The sequence below is a fragment of the Eleutherodactylus coqui genome, chromosome 2, assembly GCF_035609145.1.
Source record: "Eleutherodactylus coqui strain aEleCoq1 chromosome 2, aEleCoq1.hap1, whole genome shotgun sequence".
Lineage (NCBI taxonomy): Eukaryota > Metazoa > Chordata > Amphibia > Anura > Eleutherodactylidae > Eleutherodactylus > Eleutherodactylus coqui.
Genome location: NC_089838.1, coordinates 293,341,914 through 293,359,343, shown reverse-complemented (window position 1 = coordinate 293,359,343; position 17,430 = coordinate 293,341,914). Strand labels below are relative to the sequence as shown.

General features: G+C 45.2%; 2 protein-coding genes across 2 annotated transcripts in view; both read left to right on the top strand.

Annotated features, from left to right (window-relative positions):
• Positions 1-6,858: 6,858 nt before the first annotated feature.
• On the top strand, positions 6,859-14,714 carry LOC136612704 (uncharacterized). Its single transcript, XM_066593243.1, has 5 exons — positions 6,859-6,968; positions 10,443-10,628; positions 11,291-11,380; positions 12,561-12,623; positions 12,882-14,714. Exons 1-5 carry the CDS (start codon positions 6,899-6,901, stop codon positions 13,292-13,294), a joined length of 822 nt encoding a protein of 273 aa, XP_066449340.1. The 5' UTR covers positions 6,859-6,898; the 3' UTR covers positions 13,295-14,714.
• Positions 14,715-14,891: 177 nt separating this feature from the next.
• Positions 14,892-17,430, top strand: part of LOC136610201 (C-type lectin domain family 5 member A-like) — a 95,884-nt gene continuing 93,345 nt past the window's right edge. Inside the window, exon 1 of the mRNA XM_066589443.1 lies at positions 14,892-15,888. Coding sequence (XP_066445540.1) covers positions 15,855-15,888 — 34 coding nt within the window. The 5' untranslated portion in view covers positions 14,892-15,854. The remainder of the gene's footprint in view (positions 15,889-17,430) is intronic.

Genomic DNA, 17,430 nt, shown 5'->3' with positions numbered 1-17,430 from the left:
GGATACAGCTGATACTATTGTTTCAGCTATATTCCGCTCTGTGAACACAGCCGGGTATGAAGAACAGAGCGGTCCAGTTGTGTTCTGCATATTCTGCACAGAGGGCACAGCTGTATACCAGCTGAGTGCTCCGTGAACAGCTGGGGTATAGAGAACACAGGAACGGTTGGGGCCTGGACAAGCTGAATGTGTCCACAGGATAATATTGGGGGTTTGTTCATACTGTGCCGTATTAGCTGTGGATTTCCTGCAGTCACGAAATCCACATCCAAGGCCGCCTGCACACGCGCAGAAATCCTGCGGGATTTCCGCCACTGAAAGCAATAGGAGGGCATTACAATACGCACTCCTATGCAGACGGCCGTGGCTTGGCCGCGCGAAATCTCAAGCGGCAAACAAACTGCGGCATGTCCGCACAGAAATGTCACTCACCCGGCCGCTGGCTCCGATCTGCGCATGCACCGGCTGCCCGGCAGCCGGCACATGAAAAATCCGGGGCCAATGGGCGCGGGTGTGTACGCACTCCTCCCTGCAGACGCTGGGGTCGGGTCCCGCGGCGAGAATCCTCGCGCCGGATCCGACCCGCTCGTCTGCAAGCAGCCTAAGGCTTCTTTCCCCTGAGTGCATATCGGCCGTCCGTTTTCACGGCCGCCCGATATGCGCTGTGATCTGATGCATTGGATTCCAATGCATCAGATTAAATGGGTGTATTAGCCAAACATAAAAACGCCTGGCCAAGCAATATAGCGCCGGGCGTTTTTATGTCGAGCCCAAAACATAGTTCTGGAACTATGTTTTGGGCCAGAATACATCGGCCCCGGTATGGGCTCCTATGGGAGCCCATGGCAGTGGCCGTAAGTGGGAGGGAGTTTAGCAGTGTGGCTGCTAATCTACCTCCCTCTGTTCTCCTCCCCTTCCCCGCCCAGGCTTACCTCTCCTCCCCGCTCGGTCTCTGCAATGGGAGGGGACAGGGCGGGGGCAGAGCCAAGCACTGATCTGCCCCACCTCCTCCCGTTGATGGCTATGGACATGGGGTGTGGTGTGGGAGGAGCTAAGTGCTGGCCCTCTCCCCGCCCCTTGTCCATAGCCATCAATAGGATGAGGCGGGGCGGACCAGTGCTCAGCTCTGCTCCCGCCTGCCCCCGCCCGCCCCCTCCCATTGCACAGACCGAGTGGGGAGGAAGAAAGGGTAAGCCTGCGATGGGAAGAGACGGGAAATATGAGATGGCCTGGTGAGGTCGTCGCATTTGCACCGTCATATGTGTGCCCTTCCACCAGTCATATGTGCGCTGTCATATATGCGCCCTTTCATTGCGTTTGATTTGTGCGCCCTTTCACCAGTTTTTTTGCCCCCAACATAGCATATATCGGCCAGCCGTGAAAACGATCGGCCGATGTGTGCTCATGTGAAAAGCCTAATAGTGCTGACAATGCAACAATATTTGGGGTGGATTTGCTTTTGCATTGCCCAGGAACGGCGTCCTCACTCAAATCTACCGCAAACAATTGACATGCTGTAACATACATAGTAACATAGTATGTAAGGCCGAATGAAGACAATGTCCATCTAGTCCAGCCTGTCTATCCTACTGTGTTGATCCAGAGGAAGGCAAAAAACCCCAAGGCCAGAAGTCAATTAGCCCTTTTGGGGAAAAAATTCCTTCCCGACTCCCTAATGGCAATCAGACTGTTCCCTGGATCAACCCCTAATAGTTCCTACCTGCCTATATACCAGCATTGACACTTAAACTAAAATTTATATCCTGTAATATCCTTCTCCAGAAAAACTGTGGATTTAGTGGTGCTACTAAAAAAATACAACTTGTCCTATGAAGAACAAGCGCTCATACGGCTGCGTAGATGAAAAAATAAAAGTTATGGCTCTTGGAATGGGACAATTACAAAAGGTAAAAATAAATAAAAATCACTTGATGATAAAGACACAAGAGAAGCCGGTCACTAAAGTGTTAAGAAATAAAGCTGAAGTAACTAGGAGATGTAATGTCATATGAACCCGGCTGTCGTTGTGTATGTAGTTCTAGAACACTGACTCCTAGAACACGTGGATTACACGCAGCTTGTCTCCACACTTCATACGTTGGTGGTGAAGTGAACACATGCGGAGCGGTGGACCAACCGCGCCATTATTTACTGCAGAAAGCCAATTGCTTCCAATTCTTCTCTCTACGACAGAAGGAATCTCTGGAGCTATTAAGGTACAATATGAGAATAGTAATGAGTCTAATAGGCTGTAATATGTCATTAGATGTCCTGTTTAGTGTGATGGAAGAATACTGCCTCTCTAGCGCCATCTATAGGTAACTACCGGTAAGCCAATGTCTAACATGCCGGGTACACAGTGTGTTATTCTCCTCCAAGCAGACGTAATAGCGACGTTTCAATCCACTTGCTGGGACTTTTAGCAAGTAAAATGGACTGAAATGTTGCTGTTTATTAATATATATGCAGTAAGCGCCCCCTAGTGGTGGCTAACAGCACTTTGTGGGAGGTTTGCCTCTATTGTGGATGACTTGTACAATCTGGAAGTGTAGATATGTATGACGTGTGGTGATAGCGCCTGCGGTCGTAGCTCTGGAACTGAATTGTAGATGGAACTATATTATTCTGGTGCAGGGCTGGAAAAACATGGTTCCTTTCTTCCAAACACAGCACCACCTTGGTCCATAGGGTTGTGTGTGGTATTGCAGCTCAGCTCCCATTCGCCTTAATGGTGCTGTTTTTGGAAGAAAATAGTCCTGTTTTTCTAACCCTTTAATTTCAGCGTTTACCAATGAAGTACTTACCCAGTTGATGTATTAGATGCTGCAGTTGACGAATTCTATAACTGATAGTTTCCGGATAACAACAGTAACAGATAAGTGGCCAATGATGATCACTGAAATGAAGGCGCCGTAATAAATGTAAGAACTGATCATTCTCACTTTTACCCCTAGTTTATAAAAATGACAATCGGTAATGATGAAAATCTCCATGGGAGTGTGTAGGAAAAGTGATGTTGCCAGGACAACCAGACTAGTCACTATTGTTTAATTAGCAGTTTTAGAATGAATCGATTAACACTTCTCTGGTGACGTCCATTCAGAAGAGGCACCTACCCCATGATTACATCACTGGGTATACCTTATAATATAGATGTCATTACTTATAGATTGTGATTCCAGTGGCGGTGTCTGGAATCTGATGCCATGTTCACACTTCTCACATGTACTGGGCTGTGATGGTTATAAGGTATACACTTAATTTGTTTTTCTTTATTTGTCTATTGGCATATCAATCGCAGAGAGTGGCTCTAAGAAGTCCAGGAAGAGACCCTATTGCGCCAATGAGTTACCATCCAAGAGGCGTCTGATGGAGGATCTTCCAGCGCCTTGCCGACATCTTCTACTTGCCATATTTTACCCGACGAGACCAGGGACAGACAAAAAACACTTCTTCAGAAGGTCAGTACTGAAATACGGGACTGCAGGGTGCATTGTATGCTGTATCCATAGCGTTTTCTTACATGCCCTTCACAGAAGCCGCTCTGGCACCGATCCTAGCTCCAAAGTTTTTTTCTGACTGGTGAACTATAGTGCAAAGACATAACTGTTCATACTGAACTCTACAGATGAATGCACCGTTTTAATTTTTGCTTCAAACATTTCTTTGTAGAAGAAAGCTGAAGTTCATCATAAACCACCATGTGTAGTCTTCTCCTCTATCTGCCATCTACTACATGGGCAAATTGAGAAGTAAGAAAAGGAACCAATACCATTTCCTTCCAGAGGAACCATAAAGGTGCTGGACAAGCTGTCTACTGCCGACAAAGATGATGACTCCGCCATGGATAGAAATCTGGATCGCTCTATTTTCCAGGGGATGGAGACTTTGCCGTCTCAAGATCCTTCATATATGATGAATTAACTGAAAGTCAGTCAAATCAGATATTGGACAAAGACATCAAAGGCTGGTGATGATGAATACGTGAGTATTCTTGTATCTTGTCACCACCAGGCTGATGGGTGGAGAGGGGCTAGGGTGAAGGGAACGCCCAGAGCTTCTTATTGGCAGCCACATCCACCCCCTCACTGCTGTGCCCAGAGCTCTGTGCTAGCTTCTGATTGGCTGTTTTTATACACACCTTCACCCACCTTCAGGGAACTGCAGAGACCAGCAGCTCGGTGAAGAGTCTTCACAGACGGAGGATGCACGGTTTTCAATGGCAATTAGAACATGCAGCGTGAACATTGAGCTATTAGGCCGGATGCCCACAGCCGTAGCGGGATTCTGCAGTGGTATTACGCCGCAATTGCCAGCGGGGATAAACAAAAAAATCCCCGCTGGTGATCGCGGAGTAACGCACGTTATTCCGCGTCCGCTAGGAGGTTTCCATTAATACTGTATTAATGAACACCTCACACCGTGGAATAACGCGTTAGAATACAACATGTCACGATTTCTTTCCCACGGTGTAAGGCTGCCTGTCCACGGGCGATTTTTCTCTACGTTTCCCACGTCGAATGCAGGGAAACGCAGTGAACGCTTTCCATAGACTACTATGCAAAGCACAGCCCCGCTGTCCACAAGTGGAGAATCAGATAGGCTCAGCGCAGAGAGCCGTCAGGTCTGCCCTGCTCCCCTGCGACAGCTCCCGCAGCAGAGATCTGCTGTGGGATATCGCTACGCCCGTGGACAGGAGCCCTAAATCCGCGGCAGAATCACGCTTGTGGGCACTGAGCTATTAGGACCTAATAGAAGCGTTTTTCCGCCGCGGATTTACGCCATGTGAACCATGGCAGAAATCTGGCCGTGGGCATTAGCCCTTAGGTTCAATAGAAAGTAATAACTGCAGGATAATGCCGCGGATTTCCGCTGCATGAAACACGGCAGAAATCCGTCTGTGGGCATTATAAGGCCCCCTGACCATGGGACCAGGGGGGAGAACTGAGAGGTCTCCGCTGTGAGCGTATCTGATAGATAGGCTCACCTCGGAGAATTGTGGCAATTCACAGCTTACCGCGATGTGAATCCCACGAGCAGAGAATCACTATGATTCTCCACTCGTGGACAGTGGGCTGCCCTAGGGCTGCATAGTTAAGTCAATGGAAAGCGGTCACTGCATTTCCCGCGGTCAGATTATCGCCGCAAATAACGCAGTGACATATCGCCCATGGACAGGAGCTACTTAAGGGCTAATGGGCAGATTGCCGTCACGGGAGCTGCCGCCGGGGAGCAGGGGAGGGGCTGATGGCTGTCCGAGCTGAGCCCATTTGATAGATAGGCTCACCATAGAGAATTGTGGCAAATCGCAGCATGCTGCAATTTAAATTCCGTGAGCGGAGAATCGCTATGCTTCTCCGCCCGTGGACAGCGGTGCTCCGCCTTTCAAGGTAGTCTATGGAAAGTGTTCACTGCGCTCCCCTGTATCTGTGGTCATGTTGCCATGACAACCCAGCGAAACAGAGGGAGCGTAAATCCGAGGTAGAAAAACGCTGCTATCGGGTTCTATTGAACCTAATAGCTCAGTGCCCACAAGCATGATTCTGCTGAGGAATTAGGGCTCCTGTCCACGGTAGCCGCCGTTAGCAGGGGAGGGGCTGACGGATCTCCGCGCTGAGCCTATTTGAGAGATGAGTGCTGCCTCTGAATTCATGAATGGGTGTGAGTGAGAGCTGCCTCTGATTGGTGAGGCTGTGACCAATCAGAGGCAGCTCATTCAGCAGGCGGGGATTTTAAATCCCCGGCTGCTGAATACTACTCAGAGCAGTTCAGGAGAACTGCCGGCCAGACGCGGCTGAACCCTGGCTTTAGCGGAAAGGTGAGGATACATTTTTTTTTTATCTTTACACATTTTAGGATGATTTTCAAGTAAGGGCTTATATTTTTAAGCCCTTCCTGAAAATTCATCCCGCGCTCGCCGGCAGCCCATTGCTTTCAATGGAGCCGGCTGTATTGCCGGCTCCATTGAATTCAATGGGCTAACATCGTTCTTCTCTGCCACAGCTGTTACAGCTGTGGCAGAGGAGAACGATCTTTATGCTGACAGTGCGGGGGAGGGGGGGGCCCACTCTTGCCGCTATTGTGGCTTAATAGTGGGACCTGGGAACTTGAGATGCAGCCCAACATGTAGCCTCTCACCTGCCCTATCCGTTTCTGTGTCGTTCCCATCACTTTCTTTAATTTCCCAGATTTTCACAAATGAAAACTGTAGCGAGCATCGGCGATATACAAAAATGCTCGAGTCACCCATTGACTTCAATGGGGTTCGTTACTCAAAACGAACCCTCGAGCATCGCGGGAAGTTTGACTCGAGTAACAAGCACTCGAGCATTTTGGTGCTCGCTCATCTCTAATACCAACATATAGCAGGCAAATAACTCCATCAAGTAATCTAATGACGATGCTATATACAGTAAGGTCTAAATAATATCGTTCTAGAATTATAAAAGATCGAAGCTCCCTCTTCACCGGAGGATCGTTTTATCTATGTATGGCCCTGACAGGGACAACATGTGAGCCTGGTCACACTATATGTTTAGAAGTGTTATTTGTCTAATCAGTTTCTATCCTGCAGCTGTGTCTGAATGTCATATATACGAGAACTAGTCTTATATGAAATCTGCCTATATAATGAACATCTTTCTACTGAATGTAGGATTATGATGCAGCAGCCTCGACAACTCTTGGTTTCCTGAGTAGTCATGTCATTGTGACACTCGAGGACACTTTACTTTCCTTATCTCTTCCTGTTCATTGTATCAGACACTCAAACATGATGAAGAAATGTATAATCATACATGACATATTGTATATTTATTCTAAGTGCTCTTATCTCCTGTACAACAAGACTTCTCGGCATCCACAATGCTCAGTTTCATCGTCGGTCTCTTATGGAAACATGTACGGCAATGTGGATTATGTTCCCCCAGTTCCGTATGGAGATGGTTCCTTGAAGAGAAGACCATCAGGTAAGTAAGACAGGATATCCGAGGCTAGTAATACCGAACAGTTTTACTTCTAGGACTGTTTGTTTTACTTTTTCTTGTATTCGGAGGTGCATGGCTTAAAGGGGTTTTCTACTTTTGGAGGGTGCAATGTGCGGTAGCTTGCAATGACCACCTTCTTCATGCAGTGTATCAAATATTATAGTCATATAGTGTATAAATAGCTGTGCTATACAAATGAGAACAAAACCAGAATCATACAACATAGATATAAAACATCCTCAGCAAACATACTATAATTAACAAGGCAAGTTCAAAACCCGGAAGAGTTATGTAACGTGAAATCTTTTTATATGTTGTATAACTTTAAAAACGTTGCAAACTTTTATTGGATCCTGTCTAAGTGCAGAATTTATGCTTTTATGTTTTAAACGATGCCATGCAGTCCTCAAATAACATTGCAATAAAGTGCACAAATAACAGAACACTGGCAGAAATTTGTCTAAATAAGGGCGCATTCACAGGAACGTAATACGCGGTGGATGGAGTTAACGAAAGTACATTGATTTTCATTGACCCATTCACACTAGCAGTTTTAATTGCGTATAATCCATGAGTAAAAAAGAACGCAGTATGTTGTATTTTACAGCGTATTACGCCCTATTACTCTCTATGTGTTTGTATTAAGCAATGTAGATACACAATACATTGCGGCATTTAATATGCAACCGTAGTGACCCAGAGTTAGGGTTCCTCCAGCACTTGTGGTTTGTTCGTTCTTATGTGTACATTCATATGTGTTTGGTGTATGTGTTGGTGTCATCAACTTTGATGAAGTCTGTTTGTCTGCCCTCCTTAACTGCTTTGTGTGATATGATTGGTGTTTGAGGGGTTAGTGAGGAGTTTAAGAACAAGGGGAGAGAAGGAGAACGTAGGATGTAGTCGGTGGAGGAGGTGGTGTGTGCTGAGGTCAGCGGCACTGACGTTCCTGCCGGGGTTCAGCCTGGGTCCAATCTCACATGCCTGGAGACTTATTCCCTCTGGGTACTGGAGCTCAGGGGACGCAACCTGGGGAAGAAGTTGAAGTATGGTTGTCGCACACTCCCCCGCTGAACTGCATTGCCAAGGGAGGAACAAAATCCATCACAGCTAGAACAGGGTGCTGGAAAGAAGCAGTCAAGGAGAAAGAGAGTTTGAGAATTCTTTCTAGAACAGGAGTGGCTGCCCCAAGAGAGTGTCCATCAGATAACTACAACTGAGGATGTGTGTGCCTTGAGGGGGAAAAGGACTCCTTGTTTTTTAAGTGTTTCGAAAAAGTGTGCAAGGGAAGGAAACGTATCAAGAAACATGGTACTTAATTTGTTCAAGAAGCACTTGCCTCCTATTGAAAAGTAAAGCACTTATGTTGTACTGGAAAATCAAGAGTTGAAACTGTGAGTGAGGCCTTAGTCAGACGGGCGTTTTTTTGTGCGATTTGCGGATCGCATGACGGATGCGCATCCGCAAATCGCGTGACCGGTGCGCGCAAGTCGCCCGCAAATCGCACGAAAATCTGCTCCTAGCCGCGTTTCATTAGAAACGGGCCGGAGCTGTCCAGCGCATTGCATTCAATGGAGACGGCAATAGAGCCGCCTCCATTTAAAGCAATGCGCTGCGGGCGAGCCCGGGATGAATTGTCGGTAAGGGCTTAAATATATAAGCCCTTCCCTGCAATTCATCCTAAAATGTGTTAAAATAAAAAAAAATTGTATACTCATTTTCTCCCGGCAGCCGGAGCTCCGCGCGGCCGTCCTGCAGTGGGTGTGAAGGGGGTGTGAGTCAGACCTGCCCCCTGATTGGCTCAGCGCTGAGCCAATCAGAGGCATGCCTCACTCACACCCATTCATGAATTCATGAATGGATGTGAGTCAGACCTGCCCCTGATTGGCTCAGCGCTGAGAGGCAGCAGTCACTCACCCAGTCATGAATTCATGAATGGGTGTGTGAGTGAAACCGGCCTCTGATTGGTCAGGGCTGTGACCAATCAGAGGCAGATCATTCAGCAGGCGGGGATTTTAAAGCCCCGCCGGCTGAATAGTGCCGAGAAGCAGTTCAGGAGAACTGACAGCGGCCGCGGCTGGACTCCGGCTGCAGCGGAAAGGTGAGTATACAATTTTTTTTTATTTTAACACATTTTAGGATGAATTGCAGGGAAGGGCTTATATCTTTAACCCCTTCCCGACAATTCACCCCGCGCACGCCGGCAGCCCATTGCTTTCAATGGAGCGGCTGTATTGCCGCTCCATTGAATTCAATGGGCAAACATCGTTCTTCTCTGCCACAGCTGTTACAGCTGTGGCAGAGAAGAATGATTTGTCTTCTATATGTTCTCAATGGGGTCGGCGCTGCTGCCGCCGGCCCCATTGAGCGCATATACAGAAGAGAACAGGAATCGCAGATCGCAGATAGGTGCGATCTGCGATTTTTTTGTTCTATAATTTATCGGACGAGCGCATAAAAAGCGCTCATGTGTCCGATACCATTGCAAAGCAATGGTTTTATAAAATCGCCGGACGCATGCGGATGCGCAAATCGCGGCTAAAAACGCCCGTCTGACTAAGGCCTGAAAGAAAACCAAGTGCCTCTGATTTTGAAAGACATTGTGGTTGTAGACTCATTTATTCACTGCGAGTGATTCGTCACTCATCTAGGGGCGCTAGCGTTACAGAGACAATCTAAGACTGTTATAGCTTATCCCTCCTGCACGCGGCTGAGCTGGGCTGTACTTTGGCTCTCGGGAGAGGAGATGGTAGTGCCACCGTGATACACTGCCCTCTTGTACCCCGCCATTTCCCCAGCTGAAGGCCTGGCTCCCGGTCGCGGCACAATGCCACTAAGAGACAGAGCACATTGTAACGTCTAGCACATCTGTAAAGCAGCACATGACCAAGAATGTAAATGAGAAAGTTTCAACTAACTGGCAGCAAACAGAGATCTTAGAGAAGTGATGACTTAAAACACGAAGAATTGGAAAGCATCAGACATTTTTTATTATGTAATGATTAAAAAAGCCTGAAAACTTTATGTGAAGACGACAGGCAGAACTGAAACACTGTGAAATCACATAGATTTAACAATATTCATTCTGAGGATGTACAATACTTATGGGCCATGCAAATGCTGTGGGGTCTTAGATCTTCCAGGCCCTGTTGATATTGGGTGTCGAGAGCCTGTACAGAACTCCCTTCCATCCTAGTGTTCTAACCCAGCAGCATGGGATTGGGCCAATTTTGATCTTTGTCTTAAGGACCCCACTCATTCAATAAAGCATACAGTACTTGGGTAAATATGATAACTAATTACTCTTCTCAAATCCTTACTTCTCAAGTGTTCTACGTTGGGCAGGAAATTCCCTATTTTTGTCTCAAACCCTTCTTTGTTTGTCCTCAAATCTTCCTCTTGTACATGATCCACCACACCAACTTACGTAATTGAAATCTGTTCCTCTTCTGTTTTCAGAACATAGTAACATATATCTACAAGAAGAAAGTATATATGAACCAGTGCGGGGCAGTGAGAAGCCAGACTCTGAGGACCTCTGGAGATTATCATCCATTGGAAGCAGCGTGGAAGACACTTCACTTCAGTGGAACCAAAGCCCACCGCAAAGGACTAAAACATGGATCCCTCCTTATCAAAGACCTTGTAAGAATCCCAACACAATTGGGCATACTGGGGTAACATAGCTGATGTCAAATAGTGGATCATAGCTAAATTTGTGGTCACAATGTCACATGAACAGGGATATTGGTTGCAGTGGAATGTGCAAGGGCGAGCATATCATTATATTGGTAGCTTCACAACCCAACATGCTAAGGTCTAAGGATTCTCTTCACCTAGCCACTTCCATATGAACTATTTGTTTTTTTTGCATCTAATGAATGTAGGTTTTGTGAAATATGTAAAAAAAAAGATGTTTTTCTCATCATTAGGACACTCAATTGCAAACGATAGACTTGATATATTTTCAAATGAAATAGATGGACCAATTTTGCAATCTATATAACATTACAAATTGACCCTTTAAGGGATTTTCAAGCTTTTTGAAGCCAATGATTCTTAGGGAAAATGCTCATACCATTAGTGATAGATTCATGTAATATGCCTGATGGTTTATAGTAGTTAAGTGGGTAATAGCCAGTATCTCTTGTTGCATATGCATGGTCTGAATGATGCATAGGGAGGTTTCCTGGTACTAGAAGGTCACCTGAAGTACACTTGACTTTATGATGTAAGTAGATGACTTTGCAACAGCCTTTTAGCTTGACAATGGAGACCATTTCTGAAGCCACTCTCTTTTTAAACAGGTTGCCATCAGAAGCACCGACTCTTGATTGCTTTTTTCAGCTGTGGCCTTCTGCTGACCATCTTCATCTTGAGTTATTTTATGTCTAAGTGTAAGTAGAGACAAAGTTTTATAACTTGAGCCTGAATGGAAGTTCAGAAGTATGAACTTCTTAAAGGAACATTTCTGTTCGAAATCTATCAGAATTTATATAGTTAAATGGATCATTCCTGTGACCATGATACCGGAGAGACACTAATGCAGGACTAAGGCACAGGAGAGAATACAGACTGCGCCCTGTGCAGCAGCATGCATGTCACAGGCAGTAGTGTGCAAATTCAAGTCCACTTCAAGGAGCAGCAGGAATGACTAGTTGGTAATACATTAGCATTAGAGATGAGCGAGCGTAGTCGTTAAGGCAAAATACTCGAGCGAGTATTGCCATTTTTGAGTACATGCCTGCTCGTGAGAAAAGATTCGGGGGCTGGCGGGGGTGAGCGGTAAGTTGCGGAAGTGAGCATGGGGGAGCGGGGGGGGGGGGGGGAGAGAGAGAGTGAGAGATCTCCCACCCGTTCCTCCCCGCTGTCCCCCACTGGCCCCCGAATCTTTTGGCACGAGCGAGCATGTACTCGAAAATGGCAATACTCGCTCGAGTATTTTGCCTTAATGAGTACGCTCGCTCATCTCTAATTAGCATCAATCTAGTGCTATCAATTTATGTATCATTTAGTACATCCGTGCTCTGTTGCTATGCGATGACTCGAGCACATTGGCCTGATATTTTATTATTCAGAAGCCTACAGAAAACAGCAGTGACATCAAGTGCCGTAAATACAGGTGAGAATCTCCCAGGGCAACAATGGCTTTCCCTGAAGTTTCCCCTGAAGAACACCTATATTACAATAAACAGTTTTTCTTGCAAAATTGGTAGGAATTTATTAAGTGTGTTTCATATTCTGGTCTTAATCTGACGTGCACTAGAGTGAAATGTGCCCGATTTATTAAGAGGAGCATACCTTAACATAAATATAACATATATTTGCCCATCTATGCACCACAAATTGAAATTTATGTCTGCTATGAGCAGGAGTAGATTTGCTGTATAAATTTCACTAATTTCTGAAGTAAATTATAGTAAATCTGTTAGAGCATTGGTGGCCATGCTCCTCCCAATACATCCTGCCCACTTTTTTGAATAGTGACAAGAGTGGCATAAAATCCCAAAAAGTCACAATTTTTTGCACAAAGATGATTTTTTTCCTTTTAAAATAACGATGATTTTAAATTTGCAGATTATGCTATGAAGACAGAATTAGAGGCAGCAAAAGAGCAACAAAGGCAGTATATAAAAATGGGTAAGTAATACTATTTACTCAAATACGCTATAGGGGTGTAGCCATAAGGGCTGCAGAGGCCGCAGTTACACCTGGGTCTTCATACCCGAGGGGACCCATAGGTCATCTGCCATATAGGATTGCAGCATTATAAATGGCAATTGGTAGGTGGGGGCCCGGTTACAGATTTTGAACTTGGTCCTTGGAGCTTCAAATTATTGATAAGCTACGTTGCTATGAGTCCTTTCATAAGATGCAGTCTTACTTTTATCTCCACAGGTCCTTTCCTTCTCTATAATGAGGACCATAAGAAGTGTGCAGCTGTTCGTTCATCATCCTCTGATCTTTTTGAGCTCACTGCCTCCGTTTGCTCTTCAGTTTCCTACTCGCAAGTCTTCCAGTGGCTCCCAGGAGGCCGGCTCATGAACTCAGGGGAGGGACTGTGTGTAGGGGTGAAGGGAAAGCCTCAATCTAAGATGCCACTAGGGCTTTATCAATGTAACACAGACAAAACCTTGAGCTGGGAATGTTCCAATGATACCTTGTTGGGAGTGAAGGGAGAAAATCTCTTCTTTAACTTTGGGAATAATGCAAAATATATGGTTATGCTTTACCATGGTACTGGGGTCTGGAGTCGTTGGAGAGCTCAAAGCTTTGATGAGAAGGTACTGGAAGGAGGGGCTTGTGTTTAAGGTGCAGAGTTGATGTTAAAGAATTATCGTTTAGTAGCCAAAAGTTAAAAAAATAATATCTTCTACATGTATTCACCATATTGATTCAGTCCCATTCCTGCATCACCGGACTCTTTGCTAATTAGGTATGTTCACAAGTCTATAGATATGACATGTCGTGTGATGGTGGTGGTGGTAGGGGAGGAATATCACAGCTTTGTTTTACTTGGATTGTTCTTAATTTTTTTAAAATTATATGATGTTTAATTCTCTGTTTAGTCAGAAATCAAAACTCATCCGGAATCCTGTTAGTACAGAGTAGTGCATTATGGGAGCTTAGATGTTAAAGGGCCTTATGTGGTGCAGAGTGTTAAGGCAGCAGAATGCAGTCCTAAGCTCTAACTCATGACCTGAAGGTTGCAGGTTAAATCCCCACGTGGTTTAGGTAGCCGGTTCAAGGTTGACTCAGCCTTTCACCCTTCTGAGGTCGGTAAAATGAGTACCCCGCTTGTTGGGGGTAATAAACAAATTACCTGAAAGTGCTGCAGAATAAGTTGGTGCCAAATATCAGTTGGTGAGCTAGTTACACCTTTCTTTGTTTCTATACACCAGGTGTGCAAACAAGAAAGGGTTGCAGGCAGTGAGTCAGCATGCCTAATGTACGAGAATGGAGTTTATACTAAGGATACTGGACTACTGGCAAGTCAATCTGTATTTCTAATGGACTGTATTGAAAGTAGTGGCGTGTTAACCCCTGCCGAAAAACTGTGTATTATATTGGGTGATCTGTACTTCTGCAAAATTGTACTATTATTAGCAGAATGTTGATATAATTCACAAGGTATTATTGTCCTTATGGGCTGCTCAGCAGATATCACTCTTACATTAGTCTTATACCTGCAAATGCCTGTGCGCTAATTGTTTAATCATTACCATTCTATTGTTCACTTTTATGTATGTGTTGCTAAATAAATATTGTATATTTTGGTTACTCCACCTGCTGCATCTCACTCTGAATCCTGCGTTGCTACACCTCCACCAGCGATATGTACAGTATTAATGCAATACATAAGTATTACTGATACACTCCATATAGGGACTTAATAGTAGATATATAATACTGACCCATCTATAGATAAACTGCACAGAGAAGGTGTCCACCCTGATGTGCATTATAGCTTCAATTTTTGTCCAGAATAACTTTCATTTGTGCAAACTTCACTTATTTATCAAGATGCGGTAAGCAAAATAGATGCTTCTGTGGGAAATGTATGTCTAGAACATTGTCTGTTGTAAGGTCAATAGGAACATGTTACTGTCAATGTGACTGTTACCCTCAGTGTTAGGCTGGATTCAGAGGAACGTATATCGGCTCGGTTTTCACACCCAGCCAATATAAGTCGTCTCTCTCTGCAGGGGGGAGGCTGGAAGAGCCAGGAGCAGTGCTCTGAGCTCCCGCCCCCTCTCTGCCTCCTCTCTGCCCCTCTTCACTATTTGCAATCAGGAGAGGCGGGGTGGGGGCGGGGCTAATTCTCAGAACTTAGCCCCGCCCCCGCCTCCTTTCATTGCAAATAGTGCAGAGGGGCGGAGAGAAGGCAGAGAGGGGGCGGGAGTTCAGTTCCTGCTCCTGGCTCTTCCACCCCCCCCCTGCATATGAAGACACCGTGTATCGGCTCGGCGTGAAAACCGAGCCGATATACGGTCGTCTGAATCCACCCTTACTGTCAATTGTACTGCTCAACTGTTAATGGTTAATTCAAGGTTTCCAAGGGAGTGCGAGCCCTATAGTGACTGGAAACCAATCTACAGGGGTATGCAAAAAAATTACAAGCAGATAAGTAAGATGGAACAATACCTCTGCAGCGCCACCTATTGGCAGCATTCCCACAAATCAATGTCCGACCATTTATATAAGTCTTTATATCAATGACTGGGGATTGAAAACCAAGTCAGATTCCATACGCAGACAGCTGTTTCGGGGTGTTTGCCCCTCATCAATGTGCAATAGATTTTTAGCTTAGCTGGTGAGTAGTCTATGACGTGGATTGGGAGGGGTATTGTCTCTCCTTATGCTCCATTTAGTGTTTGGGAGTGAAAACAGTAAATAAGTTGCATAAAGTCTCCGTGAACTATTGTAAATGTGTTTTTTTAATGTAAATTGCATAATTTTTTAATTTTCACTGCAGTTCTGGAAGGTTTTATGAAGTTTATTAACTGTTTTTACTACCAAACATCAAATGGAGCATGTGGTGCAGTATGTTTGTACACCTTGTATCTCTATACAATTAATTGTGTTATAAAAACTGTTGTACTTCCCTAATAAAGTTGGGAACAGAACAGAATCTTTGGTGTCTTCTCTTCTTGCACAAGTCATACATTCAAAAGCTCAGTAATTCTTACCATGTCATTTCTACAACATCACTTATTTCCCTTTTCTTATGATTTGAGGAAATAAACTGTATATATATTACATGCGGAGGTTTCTAGTGACACTTGATGCTGGCAAGGACAGAAAATAACTTTGCTAGAGAACACAACACAGAACTGCAGAGCCCACAAGTCAGCAGTGAAGAATAAAGAAATGAGGAATATTCAAGATCATATGAGGAGGGAAGGTAAATTATACCGAACTTCTAGTAGTGAGAATCTATCAGATAGATCCTGATCTTAGTAAGGGGTCCCTGTAGACCATATAAGACTGTAATTTATGTGAAATTGTCATTAACCTTTTCCAATCCACTGTCTGACCTCTGAAGACATTATGATTTAAGGCTGTACAGCTCTGATGTTGGAAGACATAGGTCGGGGTTCTCTTACTGTATATTGCCAGCCTCTCTGCTGTCGGAGCCTATCCAACGTGTCACCTCATGCAGTACTGGCTTTAGCCAGCAGATAGCGCCGTTGTATAAGGGCAGAAAAAGAGTAAGCCCCCTAGGAAAACCAGGATAGAAATTGGATTGGAAAGGGTTAATCTACTTATACCTCAGTCCCTGGTAAGTTCTTATGGGCAGAGACTTCTTGCCTTGGGCTTCACTGTTGATGTTCACTAGTTCTCATTACTTGTCATAATTAATTGTTCGTCCCTGTTGTGGAGCGCTCTGGAATATATTAGCTCTATATAATAAAACTTATTATTAATAAAAGTTATTATTATTAACATACAAAAGTGCCGGTTGATATCTGTTGGAAATTTCTTTTTTATTTTAGGTGGAAATGAAATTTTACTCAGTTTAATGTAGTTAGTAGAAATAAGAGGAAAGCAAGCAAAACTCCTATTATGAACAAGTTTTTAAACTTTCTTTGACAGAAAATAAAAGATAAATCTGCTTTTAGGGCTACTGCAGACGTGCATGAAGTAATTGCGCTCCCCAATTGCCCTGAAGATGCCACTTAGGGCTTATTTAGACGACCGTATATTGGCTGGGTTTTCACGCCCGGCCGATATACGGTGTCCTTGTCTGCAGGGGGAGGAGGATGGAAGAGCCAGGAGCAGGAACTGAGCTCCCACCCCCTCTCCGCCCCTTGCCACTATTTACAATAGGAGGGGGTGAGACAGGGGCGGAGCTAAGCACCGTTGCTTGGCTCTGCCCCCGCCCCCTCCCATTGCAAATAGTGATCCACAGTAATATGCAGATCAATCGCATTACACAATTCCGCTCACATTGTGTAATCCACTCGCAGAAAAGAGAATGCAGCAGGTTCTATTTTACATTGTGCTCCATGGTCGTAGATATACCCGCAGCCCATACGCTACTACATTGTGTAGGGGCTGCGGGTACCCGCGTCATCGCTAAGCGACGTTGCGTGAAATACAAACAAAAAAAAAGTGTACTGCACATGACCGCCTGTGTGACTACGCAGTTATGTGCAGTACATTACGTGGTCATATGGAGGGCCACAGCCGGACTCACAGCTGGGATCCACTGTGGGCCTCCGCAAGCGGATTCCACCTACAGCTGTGTGAGCCTGGCGTTATCAGACCGCTACCTGTAATACGTAATTTGCCCCGGGAACGCTCGCCTTCATGCAGTTCCAGGAGCACCTTGTTGAGCGCCTTCTGTGTGAGACCGCCGCACCTCCGCAAGCTTACGAAGACTCACAGAGCGCCACTTTTCACACCCCATACCCGCCACTGAGGTCAAGAAATACCCCCCAAA